Genomic DNA, 19,100 nt, shown 5'->3' on the forward strand with positions numbered 1-19,100 from the left:
GAGGACCTAGATGTTAGGCCCCTTTAAACAACAAGCATCAATCATCATCAAGATAGTCACTGAACAAGATCAGACATTCCAGAATTTCACTAAAGAGGAAGTGGAAACAACAATAAAACACCTAGCATCTAATAAAGCAGCGGCCCCAATGGAATATACAATGAACATATAAAGACCTCAATGGGATTCTTTATTGGAGTATGGACCTCACTATTCAATAAATGCATTGAGAAAGGGGATATACCTCAAATGTGGAGAGAATCTACAGTAAAAATCCTATACAAAGGCAAAGGTAATACAAGCGCACCAGACTCATACAAAGGGCACTAGGAAAGTTTGCAGTGTGAGTGAACGCTTTCAAAATAATTTCCACCACACTCAATACACTTCTCCATACGTCAAAACCAGTCACTGAACCAACTCTGCCACTTCTCTTTGGTTACTTTTTCACACTTGATCCCATGCTGCCAGAAACTCCTCGTCGGATGCAAAACGCCGCCCATTCAGCTTCATTTTCACTTCTGGGAAGAGTGTGAAGCCACATGGGGCAAGATCAGGTCTGTATGGAGGGTGATCAAGCACAGTCAACCCTGATCTGGCAAGAAAATCCATTGTTACATTAGCACGATGTGCTGGAGCATTGTCGTCATGCAAGAGCCAAGTGTTGAGCCGTGACCTTGGACGGAGCTGCTTGAGAGCCTGGATGACCTGAGGCAGACAAGCCTCACTGTACCACTTCGCAGTAACTGTCCTTTGTGTTTCTAGCACAACCCAAGTCAGGATGCCCTGTTTAGTGTGAAATACTGCAGTCATCATTTTCTTCACTGACCTTGACTTTCGCACAGTCACAGGAGTACCCTCATCTTCAAACAGCCACACCTTGTTCTGGGATTTTGTTGGGACATCGTATTAATAAAACCAAGTTTCGCCACCTGTAACGATGCTATTGATGTCACGCAAAGTCCCATTTACAAGCTGTTTTAGCAATTTTTGGCACCATTTCACTCGATGTGCCCTTTGTTCCTCTGAAAGTGAATGGGACACCCAAAGGGATCAAACCTTTCTAACATGGAGATGGTCGTGTAGAATTGAATCAATAGCTGATGCAGGGATGTGGAAGGTCTCTTCTACCTGCCGATATGTCAACCGCCTCTCTTGCTGCAACATTTTCCTCACAGCTTCAATGTTTTCCTCAGTCACTGATTCAATCGCCCAGAACGAGGATCGTCTTCAACCCCAAAATTTCCCCTCTGGAACTCTTTGTACCAGCAGAAAATTGTTGTCCGATATGGACAGTCTTTCCCCAGCACATGAGTCATTTCCTCCAGGCATTGGTCAACAGTCAATCCACGAGCAAAATTATAGCGGATAATTGCGCGATATTCACCTTTAGACCACACTGACTTCTTAACTTGCTTTCAATCCCACTGCTTGGTAACAACTAGTGTGAAGGTCCCGCCTTGCTGTCTTCTAGACCGGTTTTCATGCCTCTTTTCATCCCTCACCATAACAGGGGTGTCCAGCCAACCGTTGTTGCGTATTGCAAAACTTTCCTAGTGCCCTTTGTATAGAGGCATAGCCAGAGGAGAAACCACCTCTTCACTGCTAATTTGGAATAAAATGAATGTAGAATTTAATAAAAGTGAAGAGGTGGGAGCTTTTCTTAAGAAACGGCTCTTCTCAGGGTTGAATTTTGAGTTATTTAGTGAACTATGGTGCTATAATTTGGAATATGCCTAAATCGTAATTCTAGACCAGGTCATACTACTACTACTAAGTGAGCCTCTGCCTTAAGTATGCACACTGCTCATTCAAAACACCGCGTCAGAATAGGGATCGAATAGCTGGAATATTGTAGGCCTTCACATTTAGTTTTCTTCCGACTCTGAAATACCACTCTTACCATAATCGGTACGGTAAAACTAAATAAAACATAAATGATCGGAAATTGTATTCTCTATAACTTTTCTTTTTTTTGCTATTTGTTTTACGTCGCACCGACACAGATAGGTCTTATGGCGACGATGGGATAGGAAGCGGCCGTGACCTTAATTAAGGTACAGCCCCAGCATTTGCCTGGCGTGAAATGGGAAACCATGGAAAACCAACTTCAGAGCTGCCGATAGTGGGATTCGAAACCACTATCTCCCGAATACTGGATACTGGCAGCACTTAAGCGACTGCAGCTGGAAATTTAATTCTGTATAACTTTAGTTATGTAGTATTTATTGATAGGACCACTAATAATATAAATATTTGAGAATTCTACTTTAGGCCTTTCCCTAAAGTACAAATCACTCAGCGTGAGTAAATGATTTATAGCCTAGATTGTAGTGGCTCATTCCCCGACTTCACATACCGATTTTCATTAAATTCTCTTCAGCCATTTTCTCATAATGCGTGTACATACATAGAGACAGACAGACAGAAATTACGGAAAAGTAAAGTGCATTTCCTTGTTACTATGGACATGGCCGATACAGAAATAACATTCTTTTCAATTTCTAAGCAATGTACAGACAAAACTTTTATTTTATATATATATATATATATATATATATATATAGATTATTATTTTTATTTGTATGAATTGATTAATATTACGTCCGACTCGTTGGCTGAACGGTCAGCGTACTGGCCTTCGGTTCAGAGGGTCCCGGGTTCGATTCCCGGCCGGGTCGGGGATTTTAACCTTAATTGGTTAATTCCAATGGCACGGGGGCTGGGTGTATGTGCTGTCTTCATCATCATTTCATCCTCATCACGACGCGCAGGTCACCTACGGGTGTCAAATAGAAAGACCTGCACCTGGCGAGCCGAACCCGTCCTGGGATTTCCCGGCACTAAAAGCCATACGACATTTCATTAATATTATGAACATGATTAAAAACATTTGTTAAAATTCTGATTACATATTTCTAATAATTGAAATGTTTGAACTTAATAATGTTGTACTACTCCTTTGTTTCCTCTCTCCTCACTAGTCCAGCTAGGACTGCTATTGTCATACCAGACCTCACATCAGCTGGCGTGTTTACCAGTAACTTTCCGTTACATTATGCTCTGTTTTTTTAACAATCTTTTTGGCCTCTTAGGTCTGTGCTAAACACTTGTCAGCCTTCCTGGATTTCCAGTACTCCATCCTGAAGGAGAATATAGTTCTATGCTCTTCAGACCACTTTCACCACGTCATCTTCTCACTCTTTCTGGAAGATCTTTTAACCCATGTACCCAGGTCCTAAACTTTACATTTTTCTAGTAAAACACACACAAAGTATGTATCAAAACTGTGTAGAATATTATTTCTTACATGCCTGTATATGTGGCGAAGTTAGGGTTCACGGCTTTCTCTTAGACTTAACCACAACATACAGTACATGGTCACATAATTTGAAAGTTAATAAGTCTTCGGGAACTTGCAAGGACAGCAGCCTAGTTGATTGACTGATATGTTCTCGTAATATTTTGACACTGCTACACGGCTGAAAGCAACGGGAAACTACAGCCGTAACTAACTTCCGAGGACATGCACCTCTCTCTGTACGAATGGTGTGCTGATGATGGCTTCCTCTCGGGTAAAATATTCCTGAGGTAAACTAGTCCTCCATTCGGATCTCCAGGTGGGTACTACACGAGAGGGGGTAAAAGTCAGGAAGATGGAGACTGACATTCTGTGAGTTGGAGCGTGAAATGTCAGACCTTTGAATTGTTCTGGTAGGTTAGAGAATCAGAAAAGGGAGGTACATAGACTCAAGTTAGATGTAGTTGGTATAAGTGAAGTACATTGGCAGGAAGAGCAGGATTTTTGGTCAGGCGACTACAAAATTATCAACGCAAAATCAAACAGGAGTAATGCAGGAGTTGGTTTAATAATGAATAAGAAAATAGGGCAGCAGGTAAGCTACTACGACCGGTATAGTGAAAGAATTATTGTTATCAAGATAGACACCAAGCCAATGCCCACCACAATAGTGCAGGTCTATATGCCTACTAGTTCAGTGGATGGTGAAGAAATCAAAAGAATATACGAAGAGAGAGAAGATTTAATACAATTCGTAAAAGGCGACGAGAATCTAATTGTGAAGGGAGACTGGAATGAGTGGTAGGCCAAGGAAGAGAAGGTAGCATAGTAGGAGAATTCGTTTTGGGACAAAGGAATGAATGAGGAAGCCGGCTGGTTCAATTCTGCACCGATCATAATTTAGTCCTTGCTAGCACTTGGTTCAAACACCACAAACAACGGCTGTATACATGTACAAGACCTGGAGACACTGGAAGGTATCAAATAGACTTCATTATGATTAGGCAGAGATTCAGAAACCAGGTGTTGGATTGCAAGACTTTCCCAGGAGCAAATGTGGACTCTGTTGGTCATGAAATGCCATCTGAAGTTAAAGAAAGGAGGGAATGCTAAACGATAGGAGTTGAAAGAAAAGAGTGTGAGGGATTGTTTCAAGGAACATGTAATACAAGGACTAAATGAAAAGGCTGAAGGAAACATAGTAGAGGAAGAATGGACAGTCATGAAGAATGAGATCAGCAAGGCTGCTGAAGAAAATTTAAGAAGAAAGGAAAGATCAGCTAAGAAACAGTGAATAACTCAAGAGATATTAGACCTGATTGACGGACGACGAAAGTACAAGATGCAAAAAATGAGGAGGCGAGAAAAGAATACAGGTGAGTAAAGAATGAAGAAAGAATGATAGAAAGTGCAGAACAGCTAAGGAGGAATGGCTGAAAGAGAAGTGCAAGGATGTTGAAGGTTGTATAGACCTTGGAAAAGTAGATGATGCATACAGGAAAATCAAGAAAACTAGGTGTATGAATATCAAAAGCTCAGATGGAAAACCATTTCTATGGAAAGAAGACAAGTCAGAAAGATTGCAGGAACATATCCAACAGTTGTTTCAAGGTAAAGAAGTAGATGATTTGGTTCTTGAACAAGAAAGAGCTGTTGATGCTGTTGACACGGGAGACCCAATTTTGAGGTCAGAATTTGACAGAGCTTTGAGAGACCTAAATAGGAACAAGGCACCAGGAATTGATGACATACCCTCAGAATTACTGACTGCCTTAGGAGAAACCAGCCTGGAGAGGTTATTCCGTTTTGTGTGTAAAATGTATGATACAGGATAAGTGCCATTCGATTTTCTGCAGAATGTTGTTATACCTATTCCCAAGAAAGCCGGTGCTGACAAGTGTAAAAACTACCACACCATTAGTTTAGTATTTCACGCCTGCAAAATTTTAACATGTATTATTTACAGAAGAATGGAAAGACAAGTTGAAACTGAGTTGGGAGAAGATCAATTTGGCTTCAGAAAAAATGTGGGAACACATGAAACAATCCTCACTTTACGTCTGATCTTAGAGGACCTAATTAAGAAAGACGAGCCCACGTGCATGGCTTTCGTAGATCTAGAAAAGGCATTTGAAAATGTTGATTGGACCAAGTTGTTTGAGATTCTGAAGGTGATCGGGATCAGATGCTGAGAAAAAAGAATTATCTTCCATCTATACAAAAATCAGTCTGCAGTGATAAGAATCGAGGGCTTTGAAAAAGTGGCAGCAATCTCGAAAGGAGTGTGGTAAAGCTGCTATTTGTCCCCTCTCCTTTTCAGTGTTTACATAGAACAGTTGTTAAAGGAAATCAGAGAGAAATTTGGAAAGGGAATCGAAGTCCAATGAGAGGAAATCAGAACCCTGAGATTTGCTGATGATGTAGTTATTTTATCTGACTGCAAAAGATCTGGAGATATTGCTGAATGATATGGACAGAGTCTTGGAGAAGGAAAACAAGATGAAAATAAAATAAGTCCAAAACGAAAAAATAATGAAGTTCGTTCGAACAAAGTCAGGTGATGCAGGGAATATTAGATTAGGAAATGAAGTAGATGAATATTTTTACTTGGGTAGTAAAATAACTAATGGTGGCAAAAGTAAGAAGGCCTTTCTTAAAATTTAAAAAAAATTTTAAAATGTGTTCACCTCGAACATTGATATGAGAATTAGCAAGATGTTTTTGAAGACTTTGGTCTGGAGCGTGGCATTGTATGGAAGCGAAACATGGACGATAACTAGCTCAGAAAGAAAGAGAATAGAAGCTTTTGAGGTGTGGTGTTCCAGAAGAATGCTGAACGTGAGATGGGTAGATAGAATCATGAATGAAGAGATACTGAATCGAATTGATGAGAGGAGAGCGATTTGACTTAATTTGACCAGAAGAGATAGAATGATACGGCACATCTTAAGACACCCAGGACTTGTACAGTTTGTTTTTGAGGGAAGTGTAGGTGGTAAGAACGGTAGGGGTAGACCAAGAGACGAATATGACAAGCAGATTAGAGCAGATGTAGGATGTAGTAGCTATGTAGAAATGAAAAGTTTAGCACAGGATAGAGTGGCATGGAGAGCTGTATCAAATCAGTCTATGGACTGATGACTCAAACAACAACAACAATAAGACTGGATACCTTATGTAGAAACTACTTAAAATAATGGAATAAAATAGTATTATAATACAGTGGAACCTCGATATCTCGAATCACCTAGGGAGCTAAATTTTATTTCGAGATATGGAAAATACCGTTTCTGAGCATGTATAGCAGATAATTGAATTATATGTATCTACGGGCTTATATTGAATACAGTATTTCCAACAGTATTTAAAAATATACAGACAGTCTCGTATTTTACGGCATCACTTTAATGATAACCCAGATTATAGTAACTTTCTAAAAGATGTTCATTAATAACTCCTCGGATTCAGTTCCCCTCAGAATTCTCTGAGCCGCCCTCTTCCTATAGAAATGCTTCAAGTATTTAATCAGCCCTTGGTCCATGGGCTGTAGTTTGGAGTTAATTTTGGTGGCAAGAAAACCATGCGCACTTGAACTCCTGAACGAGCACCTTGCAATGAGCAGGGCAGTTGTTTACGAGAAGGACAGTTCTCGTCCCTTCACCTTGCTTCTTGTCAATACCACGCAGCCAAGATTCACAAATAAAGCCTGTCGTCTGCGACTTCCGAGGTTGCTTTCGTATATGACCAGTAATGAATTCACACCCGAGAAACAGCGATGCTTCGCTGATTTTCCGATCACTAGAAATTTTAGGTTTTCGGTTCCCAACATATTAGCTCCTAGCATCACAGTAACTCTTTCTTTATATTCTGACTGTTCCTTCTTGAATTCTTCCTTCAACAGCTAAGTGCATTAATTCATGCATTTTATGCATTATCCAAAACTTTTACAACAATTTTGACATTTTCATACTTAGTGTCAAACCACTGTGTTTTCACGATTTTTTTTTCAATTTCTATGAACTATCAGATACATTGTGCAACTCGCGATTTGGCTGATGATAACCTTAATACATAGGTCAAAACTAGTTCCAATAAATGTTTCTTCCGTAATGTAACCCATATTACTTGATTTTGTATTGTTTTTTTGTTGTTTTTTTTTTTTTCGAGAGGAGAGGTGAAAAGAAAAGATAGAATAAGTTAATAAAGGAAGAGGATTAGTAGATAACCTCCAACCCTTTTATCTTCTCTTATCTACTAATCCTCTTCCTTTATTAACTTATTCTATCTTTTCTTTTCACCTCTCCTCTCAAAAACAAAAAACAAAAAAAACTACTTTCTGAATTGAACTGTATATACTATAGTGCCACCTGCATTTTGGGTCTTTACATTCAAATTTAAACTCATGCCTTGCGCTGCCTTCGATTACCTCAATTACGACCTAAATTCTTACTTTCAAGAAGTAGCACACTGTGCATATACGCTTTTCATTTGTTTCCGGTATTGCGCTTTTTACCATTTTTCTCTTCACAATTGTTTTTTTACGTCAACTGTTCTAAAGAATCTACAAGATCCTGTTTACATACTTCAATTATTTAAATTGTATTATTTCTATATATACACATTTTTGCAACCGAAACAATTACAGACTAGTTCATCAAGCTATTCACCGAGTTCCGTCGGCATTTGAAAGTACAGTGTCGGACATTGAGTGTGTTGCTATGATTTTCAGGAGCTAGCAATTCGCTTCAATCAAGCGACTCGTCTTCAACTTCTAGACGATTTTGGGCCTTCATATTCATTAAATTATATTGTGACTTCGCACCTGATAATATATGCATGCTGGCTCATTTTTTTCACCTCTTCTTGTAAACATTACGAGACAGTGCTGAACTTTGCGTGTGTTGTGCTACTATTCAGAAGATCGCGCCTTACTTATTATAAGTGACTAACTTTCTACTTCTTCTAGATTTCACGATTTAAAATTGCACATATTCAATCCCCATTAACATATTTTGCCTCTTCAACTGTTTTTATGAAAGACTCGCTCTTTAATTTCTTATTTATCTATGCATAGTTTTTTGCATTTTTTCGGCTGATGATGACCCAGATTGGGGTCGAAACCGGTACCGATTCCGCTTATAATTAAATAGAAATGTAACACTTCATTTCTTATTTATTTGTATTGAATAGGTTGAACTACATTATTTCTTATTTCAATTTAATTGTGTAGTTATTTTGTTAATATTGTCTATCTACAATAGCTCTAAATCATACTTGCTCTCATCAGGGATCTCTGTATGCACATATATATATATAAACTTGTGTGATGAACATTTCTTTTTCTTCTCTTTTACTAGGAACAGTTAGCTTTGCTACTTCAAAATGACATCTGGATTTACATTTGGTCAGGCGGCAGCGCAGAAGGCGCCTAGCCTTACGTTTGGCACGGGCACTGGTGGACTGTCATTTGGAACAGCACAGACCACTCAGAGTACTGGTCTAACGTTTGGAGCTCCTGCTCAGACTGGACTATTTGGTACTCCTGCTACTCAGGCAACTGGTCTTACCTTTGGAACTCCTGCTACTCAGGCAACTGGTCTTACCTTTGGAACTCCTGCTACATCTGCACCAACAGGATTTTCTTTTGGTAGTGCTGCAACATCCACTCCACAGACTGGCCTGTCATTTGGCACTCCAGCAGTATCAGCCCCTCAGACTGGTCTTACGTTTGGAACTCCCGCAGCATCTGCTCCTCAGACTGGCCTTACATTTGGTACCCCAGTTGCTTCTACTGCACAAACATCATTTGCTACCCCGTCATTTGGTCAGTCAAGTCTGAACTTTGGGACCCCTGCATCTACCGCACCATCTGGCTTGACCTTTGGAACACCCTTGGCTACCGGTACGCCTGCAACGGCTGCACAACCCACTCTTGGTGGTTTTGGAACAACTGGCTTGGCCTTTGGAACACCTACAACTTCAGCAGGTGTTGCTGCTACTGTTGCTACTACTACTACCACTGCAACTACAGGTTTAAGCTTGGGAACTTTTGGTAGTGGCCTAGCTACTACCACAACTGCCACAACTGGTTTCACAGGTTTCTCAGGGCTGACTACAACTAAGCCTGGAGGACTGTTTAGTACACCTGCTGTCACTTCTTCAGCACCTCTTGGTTTAAATTTTGGAGGACCTACCACCAGCCTTGCCACTGGTTTTACATTAGGTGGTACCTCAGGTGGTTTGTTTGGACTCAGTGGTAAAACATTTCAGACTGCTACAACTACCGGTCCTGTAACTACCACAACTACTACATCTGTAGGGCTTGGTGGAATAGATCCCTCGCACAGTAAAACAGGACCAACAGGTATGCATACTCTTATTTTATAAACTTCAGTTTTCTAAATTTTTAATAATTTGTATAATGGAAAATCTTAATCTCTTGATCTCTTCTGATTAACAGCATTATATTTTAGAGAAAAGATTGTAAGTAGAAAATTGTGATTGGAAATATTTCAAAAATATTTCAGGTGTTGTAGGTGCATAAACATAAAATGTAACTTAACCCTCTACTGTATAGTGTTTCCATCAGGCAACATATAATGTTTCGCCCGTGTAAATGGAGGGAGATTATGGACAGAGGTAGTTTTATGGCACACCTTCAACTGTACCGTCAATCAAACACACATACCAGTGATGCCTTGTTTTTTTTTCCTTCCCAACAGATGACAAAACAGCCCTACAACCAAAGGTACTCCTTCCACCCCGTCAACATCCACACGTACCAACCACAGTTTATTTTCCGTGGGCCCTCCCCATCACATTACAACAGACTTCAGGAGTACCTTTGGCTCAACTTTAAAGACATTATTGACCTACGGTAGTGCAAGTACACTTGTGCCTTGCAATACGTACCCATGGCCAGTAGGCTGTAATGTTCAGTCTTTGGATGTTAAAAGCCTAGTGTAAAATTGCAAAAAATCATATATATATATATATTCCATTATGGCAAATCACATCACATACGAATGTTAAGGTGTTAGCCCCTGTTAAGAATTGTTGGTATATCTAAAACACTGAATGCAAGTTGAATTTTAAAGCCTGAAATTTTCTTCACCAAATGGAAACGAAAAATAATTCATGCAGTAGTAGGTTTAAGGCTTTCCAGTCTGTCGAACACACAAGTTAAATATAAATATTAGATTGTAACATATCTGTATAAAAAACACCACATTATTAAACAAGGAATAATAATACACACTTGTTTAATAATGTGTTTTTTTTTTTTTTTTAAGGTATGTTATAGTTTAATATTTACATTTAACTTGTGTGTTTGGCAGACTGGAAAGCTTTTAAGTTACATTTAACCGAGCTGACACTGGGAAGTAAGGCTTCCTTCTTAACAAACACAAAATGGATAAATACGCAAATGAAACACTAACTTGGAGAATGGCTCAAAAGAAATACAGTAAAACCTCTTTAAGACGTTTGTGCAGGGGACAAGGAAAACGACCGTGTTAAGCGAGAAAACATGGTACTGAATACACAAATAAAAACTATCCAACAGGGATATGGAAATACTAGATACGAATTTTTCCGACATGACGGCATTTTTTGTCATGGATCTGTGGGTACAGCGAAACCTAAACACTCAACTGTGCGACTTTGGCCACCATTTTGAAACTTCGATTCGACCAACTCGAATGATTGAGTCGAAACTCAAAGGTGTGAGTTTCGTGCTACCTCTGTGCACTTAAAGATGCGGGTGCTAGTCTTTCGAATAGATTATAATTTAGTCTTCGTTAGTAAGGAATTTCACGACTTTTTCCGAATCCGTAACTAGGCTGTCACAAGAGATATATATATATATACACAACGGTAGACAACTTCAGATGATTCTTTTCCTAATCCAGATGTAAGCTACCAGGCGACAAGTAAACGCTACCCTTTACTGTACCACTCAACACAAAATCAATTTTTAATTTCTGAATGGAATGAGAAATATACAAGCGCAAACAGGCTCACTGTGTTATCAGTGATCTCGCTGCACTGTAGTGAGGGTTCCTTCTTACCCAAGTTGGAAAGCACTTCCTTTCACAAGGGATATCAAATAATATTTTCAGGGCTAGGAAAAATGTGATCGTACGAAGCAGTAATAATGAAAATTCGTGATGCAATAAGTGAGGTATTTTATATAGATTTAATATGATGAGAATTGGCCCTTCAAATTTACGATGTGCTAAGCAAGAAAATATGTAAATTAGGAATGCACTAACGAGGTTTCACTGTATTATAGAAAGAGGTCAAGTGCGAGGTGACATAATAGGGCTGACATACTCTGGAGGGAATGCGCAGGGCATTATAAGCATGATTCATGAAAGATGCGATTGTGTGGCTGATATTGCACCGGAATGTTTGGACATTCAGACACATGCAGAGTTTAGAGGCACAAGTCAACTCAGTGTGGAAACACCAGGGTGCAATTAATGCCACCCTTCAAATCACCAGTCAGCATTAGAGTATAATTTTTGGTGCCAGTTTCCTTCTTCCAGTCCATTTCAATGAGCATTTTAACATCTAAATAAATGCTCTACTTGGCTTTGTGTGCCATTTTCCTGTATCTTGGATATTGATTGTTGGCAGTGTAAATGTCAACATCATCTAAAAAGTGGTCTGTGGATATCATGTTGAAGTGCATGAAAACAAGCCTATGCCTGTGCAACCCGATGTAGATAAAAGCAGGAATGATAATCAAAACCCATAATACGCACAAAATGAGCACAAGAAGCAAAATACTTACCATTGAGTAGCAGCAGCATTAAATATACCAGCGTGGAGGGTACAGAACATAAAGGAAAAAGGGCTGAATCATAACTAGCTACTTCAGGTGTTGCCAGGTCAACATTGCTAACTACTAAATGAAAGCAAAATTAAATTTCAGTAAATTGAACTTTACTTAAAAATTAGGAAAATTTAAAAAATTACGAATGAAAACTGAAGAACAAATAATTGAATTTTAAATAACCTCTTTGAAATATGGATTAAAATCAATCTTTAAAGCAATAAAACTATGAGTGCGCACTCGGATAACAACGTAAAATAATTTTTATTTAGTAATAAATAAGTAAATAGAAGAACATATACCCCATAAAAGAAAAAATTCTTATTATTCAATTCATTAAAATAAGAGACAAATGTCTATTTTAAAAATAATTAAAATCGTGAAAACACACTCAGATTACGAACTACAGCTTGCATTAGAATCAATAAATGACAAATGTTAAAACGGATCCGTGCTTTAGAAAATTCATTACACCACTGACCAGTGTTTTTGTAAGTGGGTGTACTACAATAAATCTCACTAAACTGAAATTTGTTTCCAGACCCTGTACACAAGGATTTCAATCATCCCAGAAACACGGAAGCACACCGAATACAAAGGGCAACGATACCCAACCAAATATACCACACGTAAATAATTAAAAGAACGCAAGAGAGAATAGCACGAACCCAAATAAGATAATATATCCCAAATATTTACACATTACGAAGGAAAACAATTAAAATTCCACAGAAAACAGAACAATGGTCCACACGAAGCATGCAGCTTCCTAAAACCAAGCCAACATAAACATCAACACCAGGCAAGGCCCACACAAAATTAGCGTGCCAGCAGATAAGATAAAGGTATGACACGCAATAATGAAAGAGAGAAAGAAAAGACGGACGCGAATAGTCTGAGGAGGGTAAACGTAAGTATCGTCAAGAAATGGCAGAAACAAATTTCAGTTTCCTACAACCACGATATTACAGTAATAATGTATACTATTTTGAATTTAACATTTCCTCCAACCAAATATTAATAGTGGATTTAAATGCCGGTTATTAATTTTTAATTTTAGGAGGCCCTGGAAAACAGTAATGCCCGAATAAGACCGGAAATAAACCATCCCATTAAGTAATTAAACAATGATCCATTACAAAAACAATACTAGCACACAACGTCTTTCAAAACATTGATAACAGTGCAGAGGATACCACAAATATGAACCCAAAAAAGTAGAAGGAAATCCACCAACTAAATAATAATAATAACAACAACTTTTAAGAAACAGAAAAAGGTATCGCAACGATAATCTCAATTAAATAAAAGGAATGGAATAATTTGGCTCTCACCCGCGCATATACCAATTTCCAGAATTACTTCATTATAATAATTTGGATATAGAACTTTACAAAAATCTCGTTAGGTTACATTTTAATAGTTTGAAGATACAATTTATATCATTGAAATGTCCAATGCAGAAGAAATTCCAGTTTAATGTAATGAATAAACAATGGCCGACAGTTTCATGAAAAGATAGGCGTAATTTTAAATTACTGGTGCTAGGTTGGCTTGATACAATTGAAACAGCGTTGCCGAATTTTTTTAAAATATTATTGATGCCACTGATAGCGTGTTACTCACATTCTTCTTCTCCAAATAATCCGGCAGTAGAACAGTTTTGAAACAATTAAGATGATACTTGTACTTACATCTTTGGGTGTCCAATTTAATATACGGTAATCCAATAGCTTACGTTCTAGGCCATTTTGCAATGAAATACACTCCTACAGATATTCCGGTCGCACTAATACTAAAGAACGGTAAATATGAAACACACTAAAACATAATTGCTCTACATGTAAGGCAAATGCCTTAATTCACATGGCTATTAGCCTGGATTATCAGACTCCACTCCAACACCTTTCAACCGCATCTTGCACAGGACAGCTTTACCCAATGCGTCAGTCATGGTGGTCGGTCAGCAGCAGACTAGCGTGTATCCAGGAAGCACATCACTCAGTTCAAAGCAGTAGACCCTGGTGCGCGCGCACTGCAAGTAGTTTATTGGGCGAATCAGAAATTTGGAAGCTACCGATGTAACAGTAGTAAAATATGCATTTTAAATAGGCATAGTTCGGGCACATAAATTAACAGCAATTCAAACAATGGCCGAGAATGGTAGATAATGTCCCCACACACAAATACATATGTCTAACAAATGAGGGTAGCGTAAATTCTTGTCTCAGCCTGTATAATTGAAAGCTACCTTGTTATAAAGACAGGATTAACAGAGATGATGGTCTACAAGAAATAGTTGAACTTATTGATTTTAATAATAATAGTAATAGAGCACAGAAATTGTGCATTGATTAGAAAGAATCACTGTGTGATATCGAGAGGTTCACTCGGTGTACTTACAGAATTCTATTATAGACTTGGATAGTCTTTTGCACTTCACAGTGTGATAGCATTTGCAGAGATTATCACAGAATTCACACTTGCACTTGTCGCCTGGGCCGTAGAAGGATTTTAATTTGCAAGCCCTGTATTGCCATTGAGGTCATGAAGTGTCGCAGCTCCTGATTTGTGTTCGCACATGACTTGTCCACCATGTCCTCTGTAGAGCAGAATTCTGTCCAGATCTCGGTTTTCTTCACTTCCTTTTTGTGCAGTAGCCTCTTCCAACTATCCGTAGAAGGTACATGTAATTTAAATCTCAGTGGTTCAATTAGAAAATTTCTCCGGCGAGTTTGTATACTAATCTTGATCTTGTATATCTAGAAACAAGGGTTGTCTTTAGGAAGCGTGCCTTGACCTTTTGTAGCATTCCAAGGTCGTTTATTGTTAGCTTATCCCAAATAATCTTTATTCTTTAGGTCAAGATAGGAATTATTTTGGTGTCAAATATAGCCGTGGCAGTCTTCGGAGATAATTTATTGAGAAGTTTTATGTCGTATATCACTTTTTTTTTTTTGCCACTGTTAGTTTTTCTTTTATGTGTAATCTGTAGGAACGTGCAGTTTTCTGTAGGATTAAGGAAAGGTATTTGAAGTAGTTTATGATTTGTAGTGCATGTTGCTTGTTAGTCAATATGACCTGTGGGGAAGCCCGCCCTCCTTGATCATGTATTCAGTCTTTTTTGCATTGACCTCTAATTGGTTAGTTTCTGTCAGACCATTCATTCGATTGATGCTAAAATTCAGGCTCGTAGGCTTGTGTCCATTTCTCATTAATAGCAACAATTCGTTGCAGAAATGTGCACATAAAATAAATGCAAAATTTAATCCACTTTCTCAATACTTAACAATCATGCGATGTTTATAAGGACCATCACCAGCCTAGCCAAGATACATATGTATATACCATAGGCCTAAAACAGAGTTGTGCAGTGAGATGAAAGAATGGACTGGGGATGTGGTGGAATGATATACATATAAAATGGTGAAAATATGAACTGTTGTAGATGTAGCAAAGTTGTGTTGAACAGTGACAAATAAAATCTTTTGGTGTATGTCTTGTAAAATTACAATATTAAACAACAACTATCTCAGAATTGAATAAAATAATCTCTAGTTGAGGAATAGTCCAAGGTTGCACATTTAAAAATTGGTTTATGTCGGATTTTAAACAATGTCCAATGTTTCTATCAAGTTTTAGAAGATATGAAGTTCAACATTGGCGCAGAGGGAATTATTTTGTCCAATAAATCCACAACAGAAGTTAAATGTCGATAAAACTGTTGGACATATCTTGTGATGTATTGAAATCTTGCTATGTTACGAAGGAATATTCCCAATTCAATAGAAACCAAATGAACCTGGAAAAAAAGGAAGTTTGAGTTAACACGAGAAAGAAATTAATATGAGAGAATGATAATGGCGAAAAAAGAAAAGGAAAACATTGAGGACTCACCTTGCGCTCAGTGATTGCCGGTGGAGTGCAACTAACAGTGAGAACAGCGTAGAGCAGGAGGGAAGGAAGGTGGTGAAGGGAGGAGCATAGAAAGACGTAAGAGGGGAGGGGTGTAGAAATTTGAAGTGGCTTAAGGCGGGGTCGGTGTCAGGGAAGATGGTGGTGTTTGTGTTGGCGGAAGACCTTTAATTGACTTAAAGAAAGAATTTTGGTCTGCTGGCTTGCTTTTTCTGAAATAAGTGATGAAAAGATCAATTAAAATATTAAGTTTCTCGGTTATTTCATTGAGATTGTAGTTAGCGTTAAAGTATTGATCCAAATGTATATAAAAATTCTCGATTATATTAAGTAGAGGGCCTTTATTAGTTATTTCAAGGATATCCATGTCTAATTCAATGTTCGTAAATTTATTATTATAGTTGACCATATGTTGGCCAATAGCCATTATCGTTCTCTCATATTAATTTCTTTCTTGCATTAACTCAAACTTTCTTTACTCCAGGTTCATTTGGTTCCTATTGAATTGGGAATATTCCTTTGTAACACAGCAAGATTTCAATACATCACAAGATATGTCCAACAGTTTTATCAACATTTAACCTCTGTTGTGGATTTATTGGATATCACGCAAAATAATTCCCTCTGCACCAATGTTGATCTTCATATTTTCTAGACCTCAATAGAAACATTGGACATTGTTTAAAATCCAATGTGCAACCTTAGACTATTCGTCAAGTAGAGCTTATTTTATTCAATTTTGAGATAATTGTTGATTAATATGTAATTTTATGAGACATATATCAAAAGATTTTGTCACTGATCATCATAACATTGCTATATCTACAACAGTTCATATATTCACCATTTTATATGTATATCACTCCACCACATCCCCAGTCCATTCTTTCATCTCACCGCACAACTCTGTTTTAGGACTATGGTATATACATATGTAACTTGGCTAGGCTGATGATGGTCCTTATAGGACCGAAACTAGTACCTTGTAATAGTATATTGTAATGTTTTTATAAACATCGCATGATTGTTAAGTATTGAGAAGGTGGATTAAATTTTGTTTTTATTTTATGTGTAATCTTAATTCAATACGGAACAAACTATGAAGTTTATAACCTTGAATGCAGAAGTGTGCCTCCTTTGTTTTGGTCTCTGTCCAGGTGGATGCCAGCCAGTGCCTAATAGTGCCATTTCTGTACATCGGTGAGTTGATGTGGGACCCAACGGGATGCAATTTTCCTCATGTTAAAACATTTCGTCAGTATGTGCCACACCGTTTGATGACTGAGACCAACCTTTATAGATATTTCGCGGCCAGTCCATTGATAGTCTGCAGAAATAGGACCGCTCACAATGTCAATCTGATCTTGAGGAATGGATGGCCGACTTGTACAGTGTGGACAACTCAGAAAGACTAGGCAGGGACGTATCTACGGTGCATCGGTGTTGGCAACAATGGTCATGGGAAGGCACGGTCTCAAGAAGACTGGGGTCCAGCTGTACGTAGGTCACTACAGAGAGGGAAGACCGCTGTAAAGAACATCCACCCTCTCGTAGCACTATTACATGGCCTCGTTCAAACTTGGTAAGCTGCTGATACTGCCTTCTTAGTTTCCTTAAAGGCATGTATGACTCACACCTACCTCACAATGTCAACACTGGACCGTTGACTAACACTCGCAACATGTGCAGCGCATATTTAAAGCAAATTTGCTTTGCCAGGTCATACTGGCACTACTAGCATCATTATTTGTGAACTAGCGCACAAATTTGAATAGGCGTCATCTTTCAGTTAGACAAACATGCTTCCCGAATTTTGTATATCTAGCACAACTCCTCCTTGGTGTTGGGATTTCATTTCCCGGCAGAGTAATAATAATGATGAAGATAAGAACTACAGTTTAATAGGATAATGTTATATAAACCGCAACAGTCTTAAGAAAAACGGAACAATATTAAAAGTTATGGATAATATTGTTACTAATTACTAATCTAATTATTGTATTTTGATATGTATATACTGTATATACATGAATAATCAGCAGAAGGAAGGAAAAATTCTAAAAAGATAAATTTGTATTTACAAGAAATGATGCTAATTTTCCTCCGGAAGTCTAATCGATTATGATTTATAATTAGTTCTCTGGGTAGAGGTAAAACTTTCAGGCGGCACATTTCACTTGTAACTGCTTATCCGTATCGCCACTTTTCATCTCCATAGGCCTAATTGCACAGCCTATTTTCATTGTCTGGATGCTTCCCTTGTTTTTTTTTTTACCGCTGAGCATCCAGTGATTACAAGTTTCTTGAAGCAGAGTTTTGCTTTTTTTTTTTTTTTTTTTTTTTTAAGCCAGCCGTGAATACAACTTCTGGTGATATTGTACTTGCAGTTCACTTCACAGTTTTCAATATTGTTTTGCATCTTCAATACGCAAAGATTTTCTTCAGCTGTGAATAGGTGATAATAATAATTTGTTGCACTTGCAGCCATACTTAACATGTGATTCTCACCTCTCGTCTAACTAGGTAACCGATGCCATGCACAATCCTGAAGTATATCTCAAATGATGTGTGTGCCAACTTTTGACAAAAATATGCAGCAAGTATTTGTGTATATGCAGTAATTTTCTATTTCATACTAGGGAAAGCAAGATTATCTATGCGAACATGCCTAATTCACGTTTGTTTGAAATGATTACCCTGTGTGTGTTTATCATCTCATGTGTGATACTAATTAATTATTGTAATTTCAGGTTCACTTACCACCCGGACTGATAATAAAGCTGTTAAGGAGAACCAGATTCCTAATGAAATTGTACAGACCATTGATAATTTTAAGTAAGTTTCTTGTCATTTAATATAATTAAAACAATAATCACTATCACTCACTACCATCTGGAGGAGGAAATAAGTTGGGTCTGATCAACACTTCCTAGAATAGCGTATCATACAATATCAAGCATAGTTTTTCTAATAGCCCACCCAGTGGCCATAATTATTGTACAGTTGAACCTCCCTTGTGCGGACACCATCGGTTCCGAGGGAAAA

At 38.0% G+C, this 19,100-nt stretch overlaps 1 protein-coding gene across 5 annotated transcripts in view; it reads left to right on the forward strand.

Annotated features, from left to right (window-relative positions):
- LOC136866541 (nuclear pore complex protein Nup58) overlaps nt 1–19,100 on the forward strand; it is a 166,127-nt gene that overhangs the window by 5,362 nt on the left and 141,665 nt on the right. For all 5 annotated transcript variants that reach the window (XM_067143606.2, XM_067143608.2, XM_067143609.2 and 2 more), the window contains exons 2-3: nt 8,659–9,665; nt 18,806–18,890. In XM_067143606.2, coding sequence (XP_066999707.2) covers nt 8,684–9,665; nt 18,806–18,890 — 1,067 coding nt within the window. In that variant the 5' untranslated portion in view covers nt 8,659–8,683. The remainder of the gene's footprint in view (nt 1–8,658; nt 9,666–18,805; nt 18,891–19,100) is intronic.

This window comes from Anabrus simplex, chromosome 3 (assembly GCF_040414725.1).
Source record: "Anabrus simplex isolate iqAnaSimp1 chromosome 3, ASM4041472v1, whole genome shotgun sequence".
Lineage (NCBI taxonomy): Eukaryota > Metazoa > Arthropoda > Insecta > Orthoptera > Tettigoniidae > Anabrus > Anabrus simplex.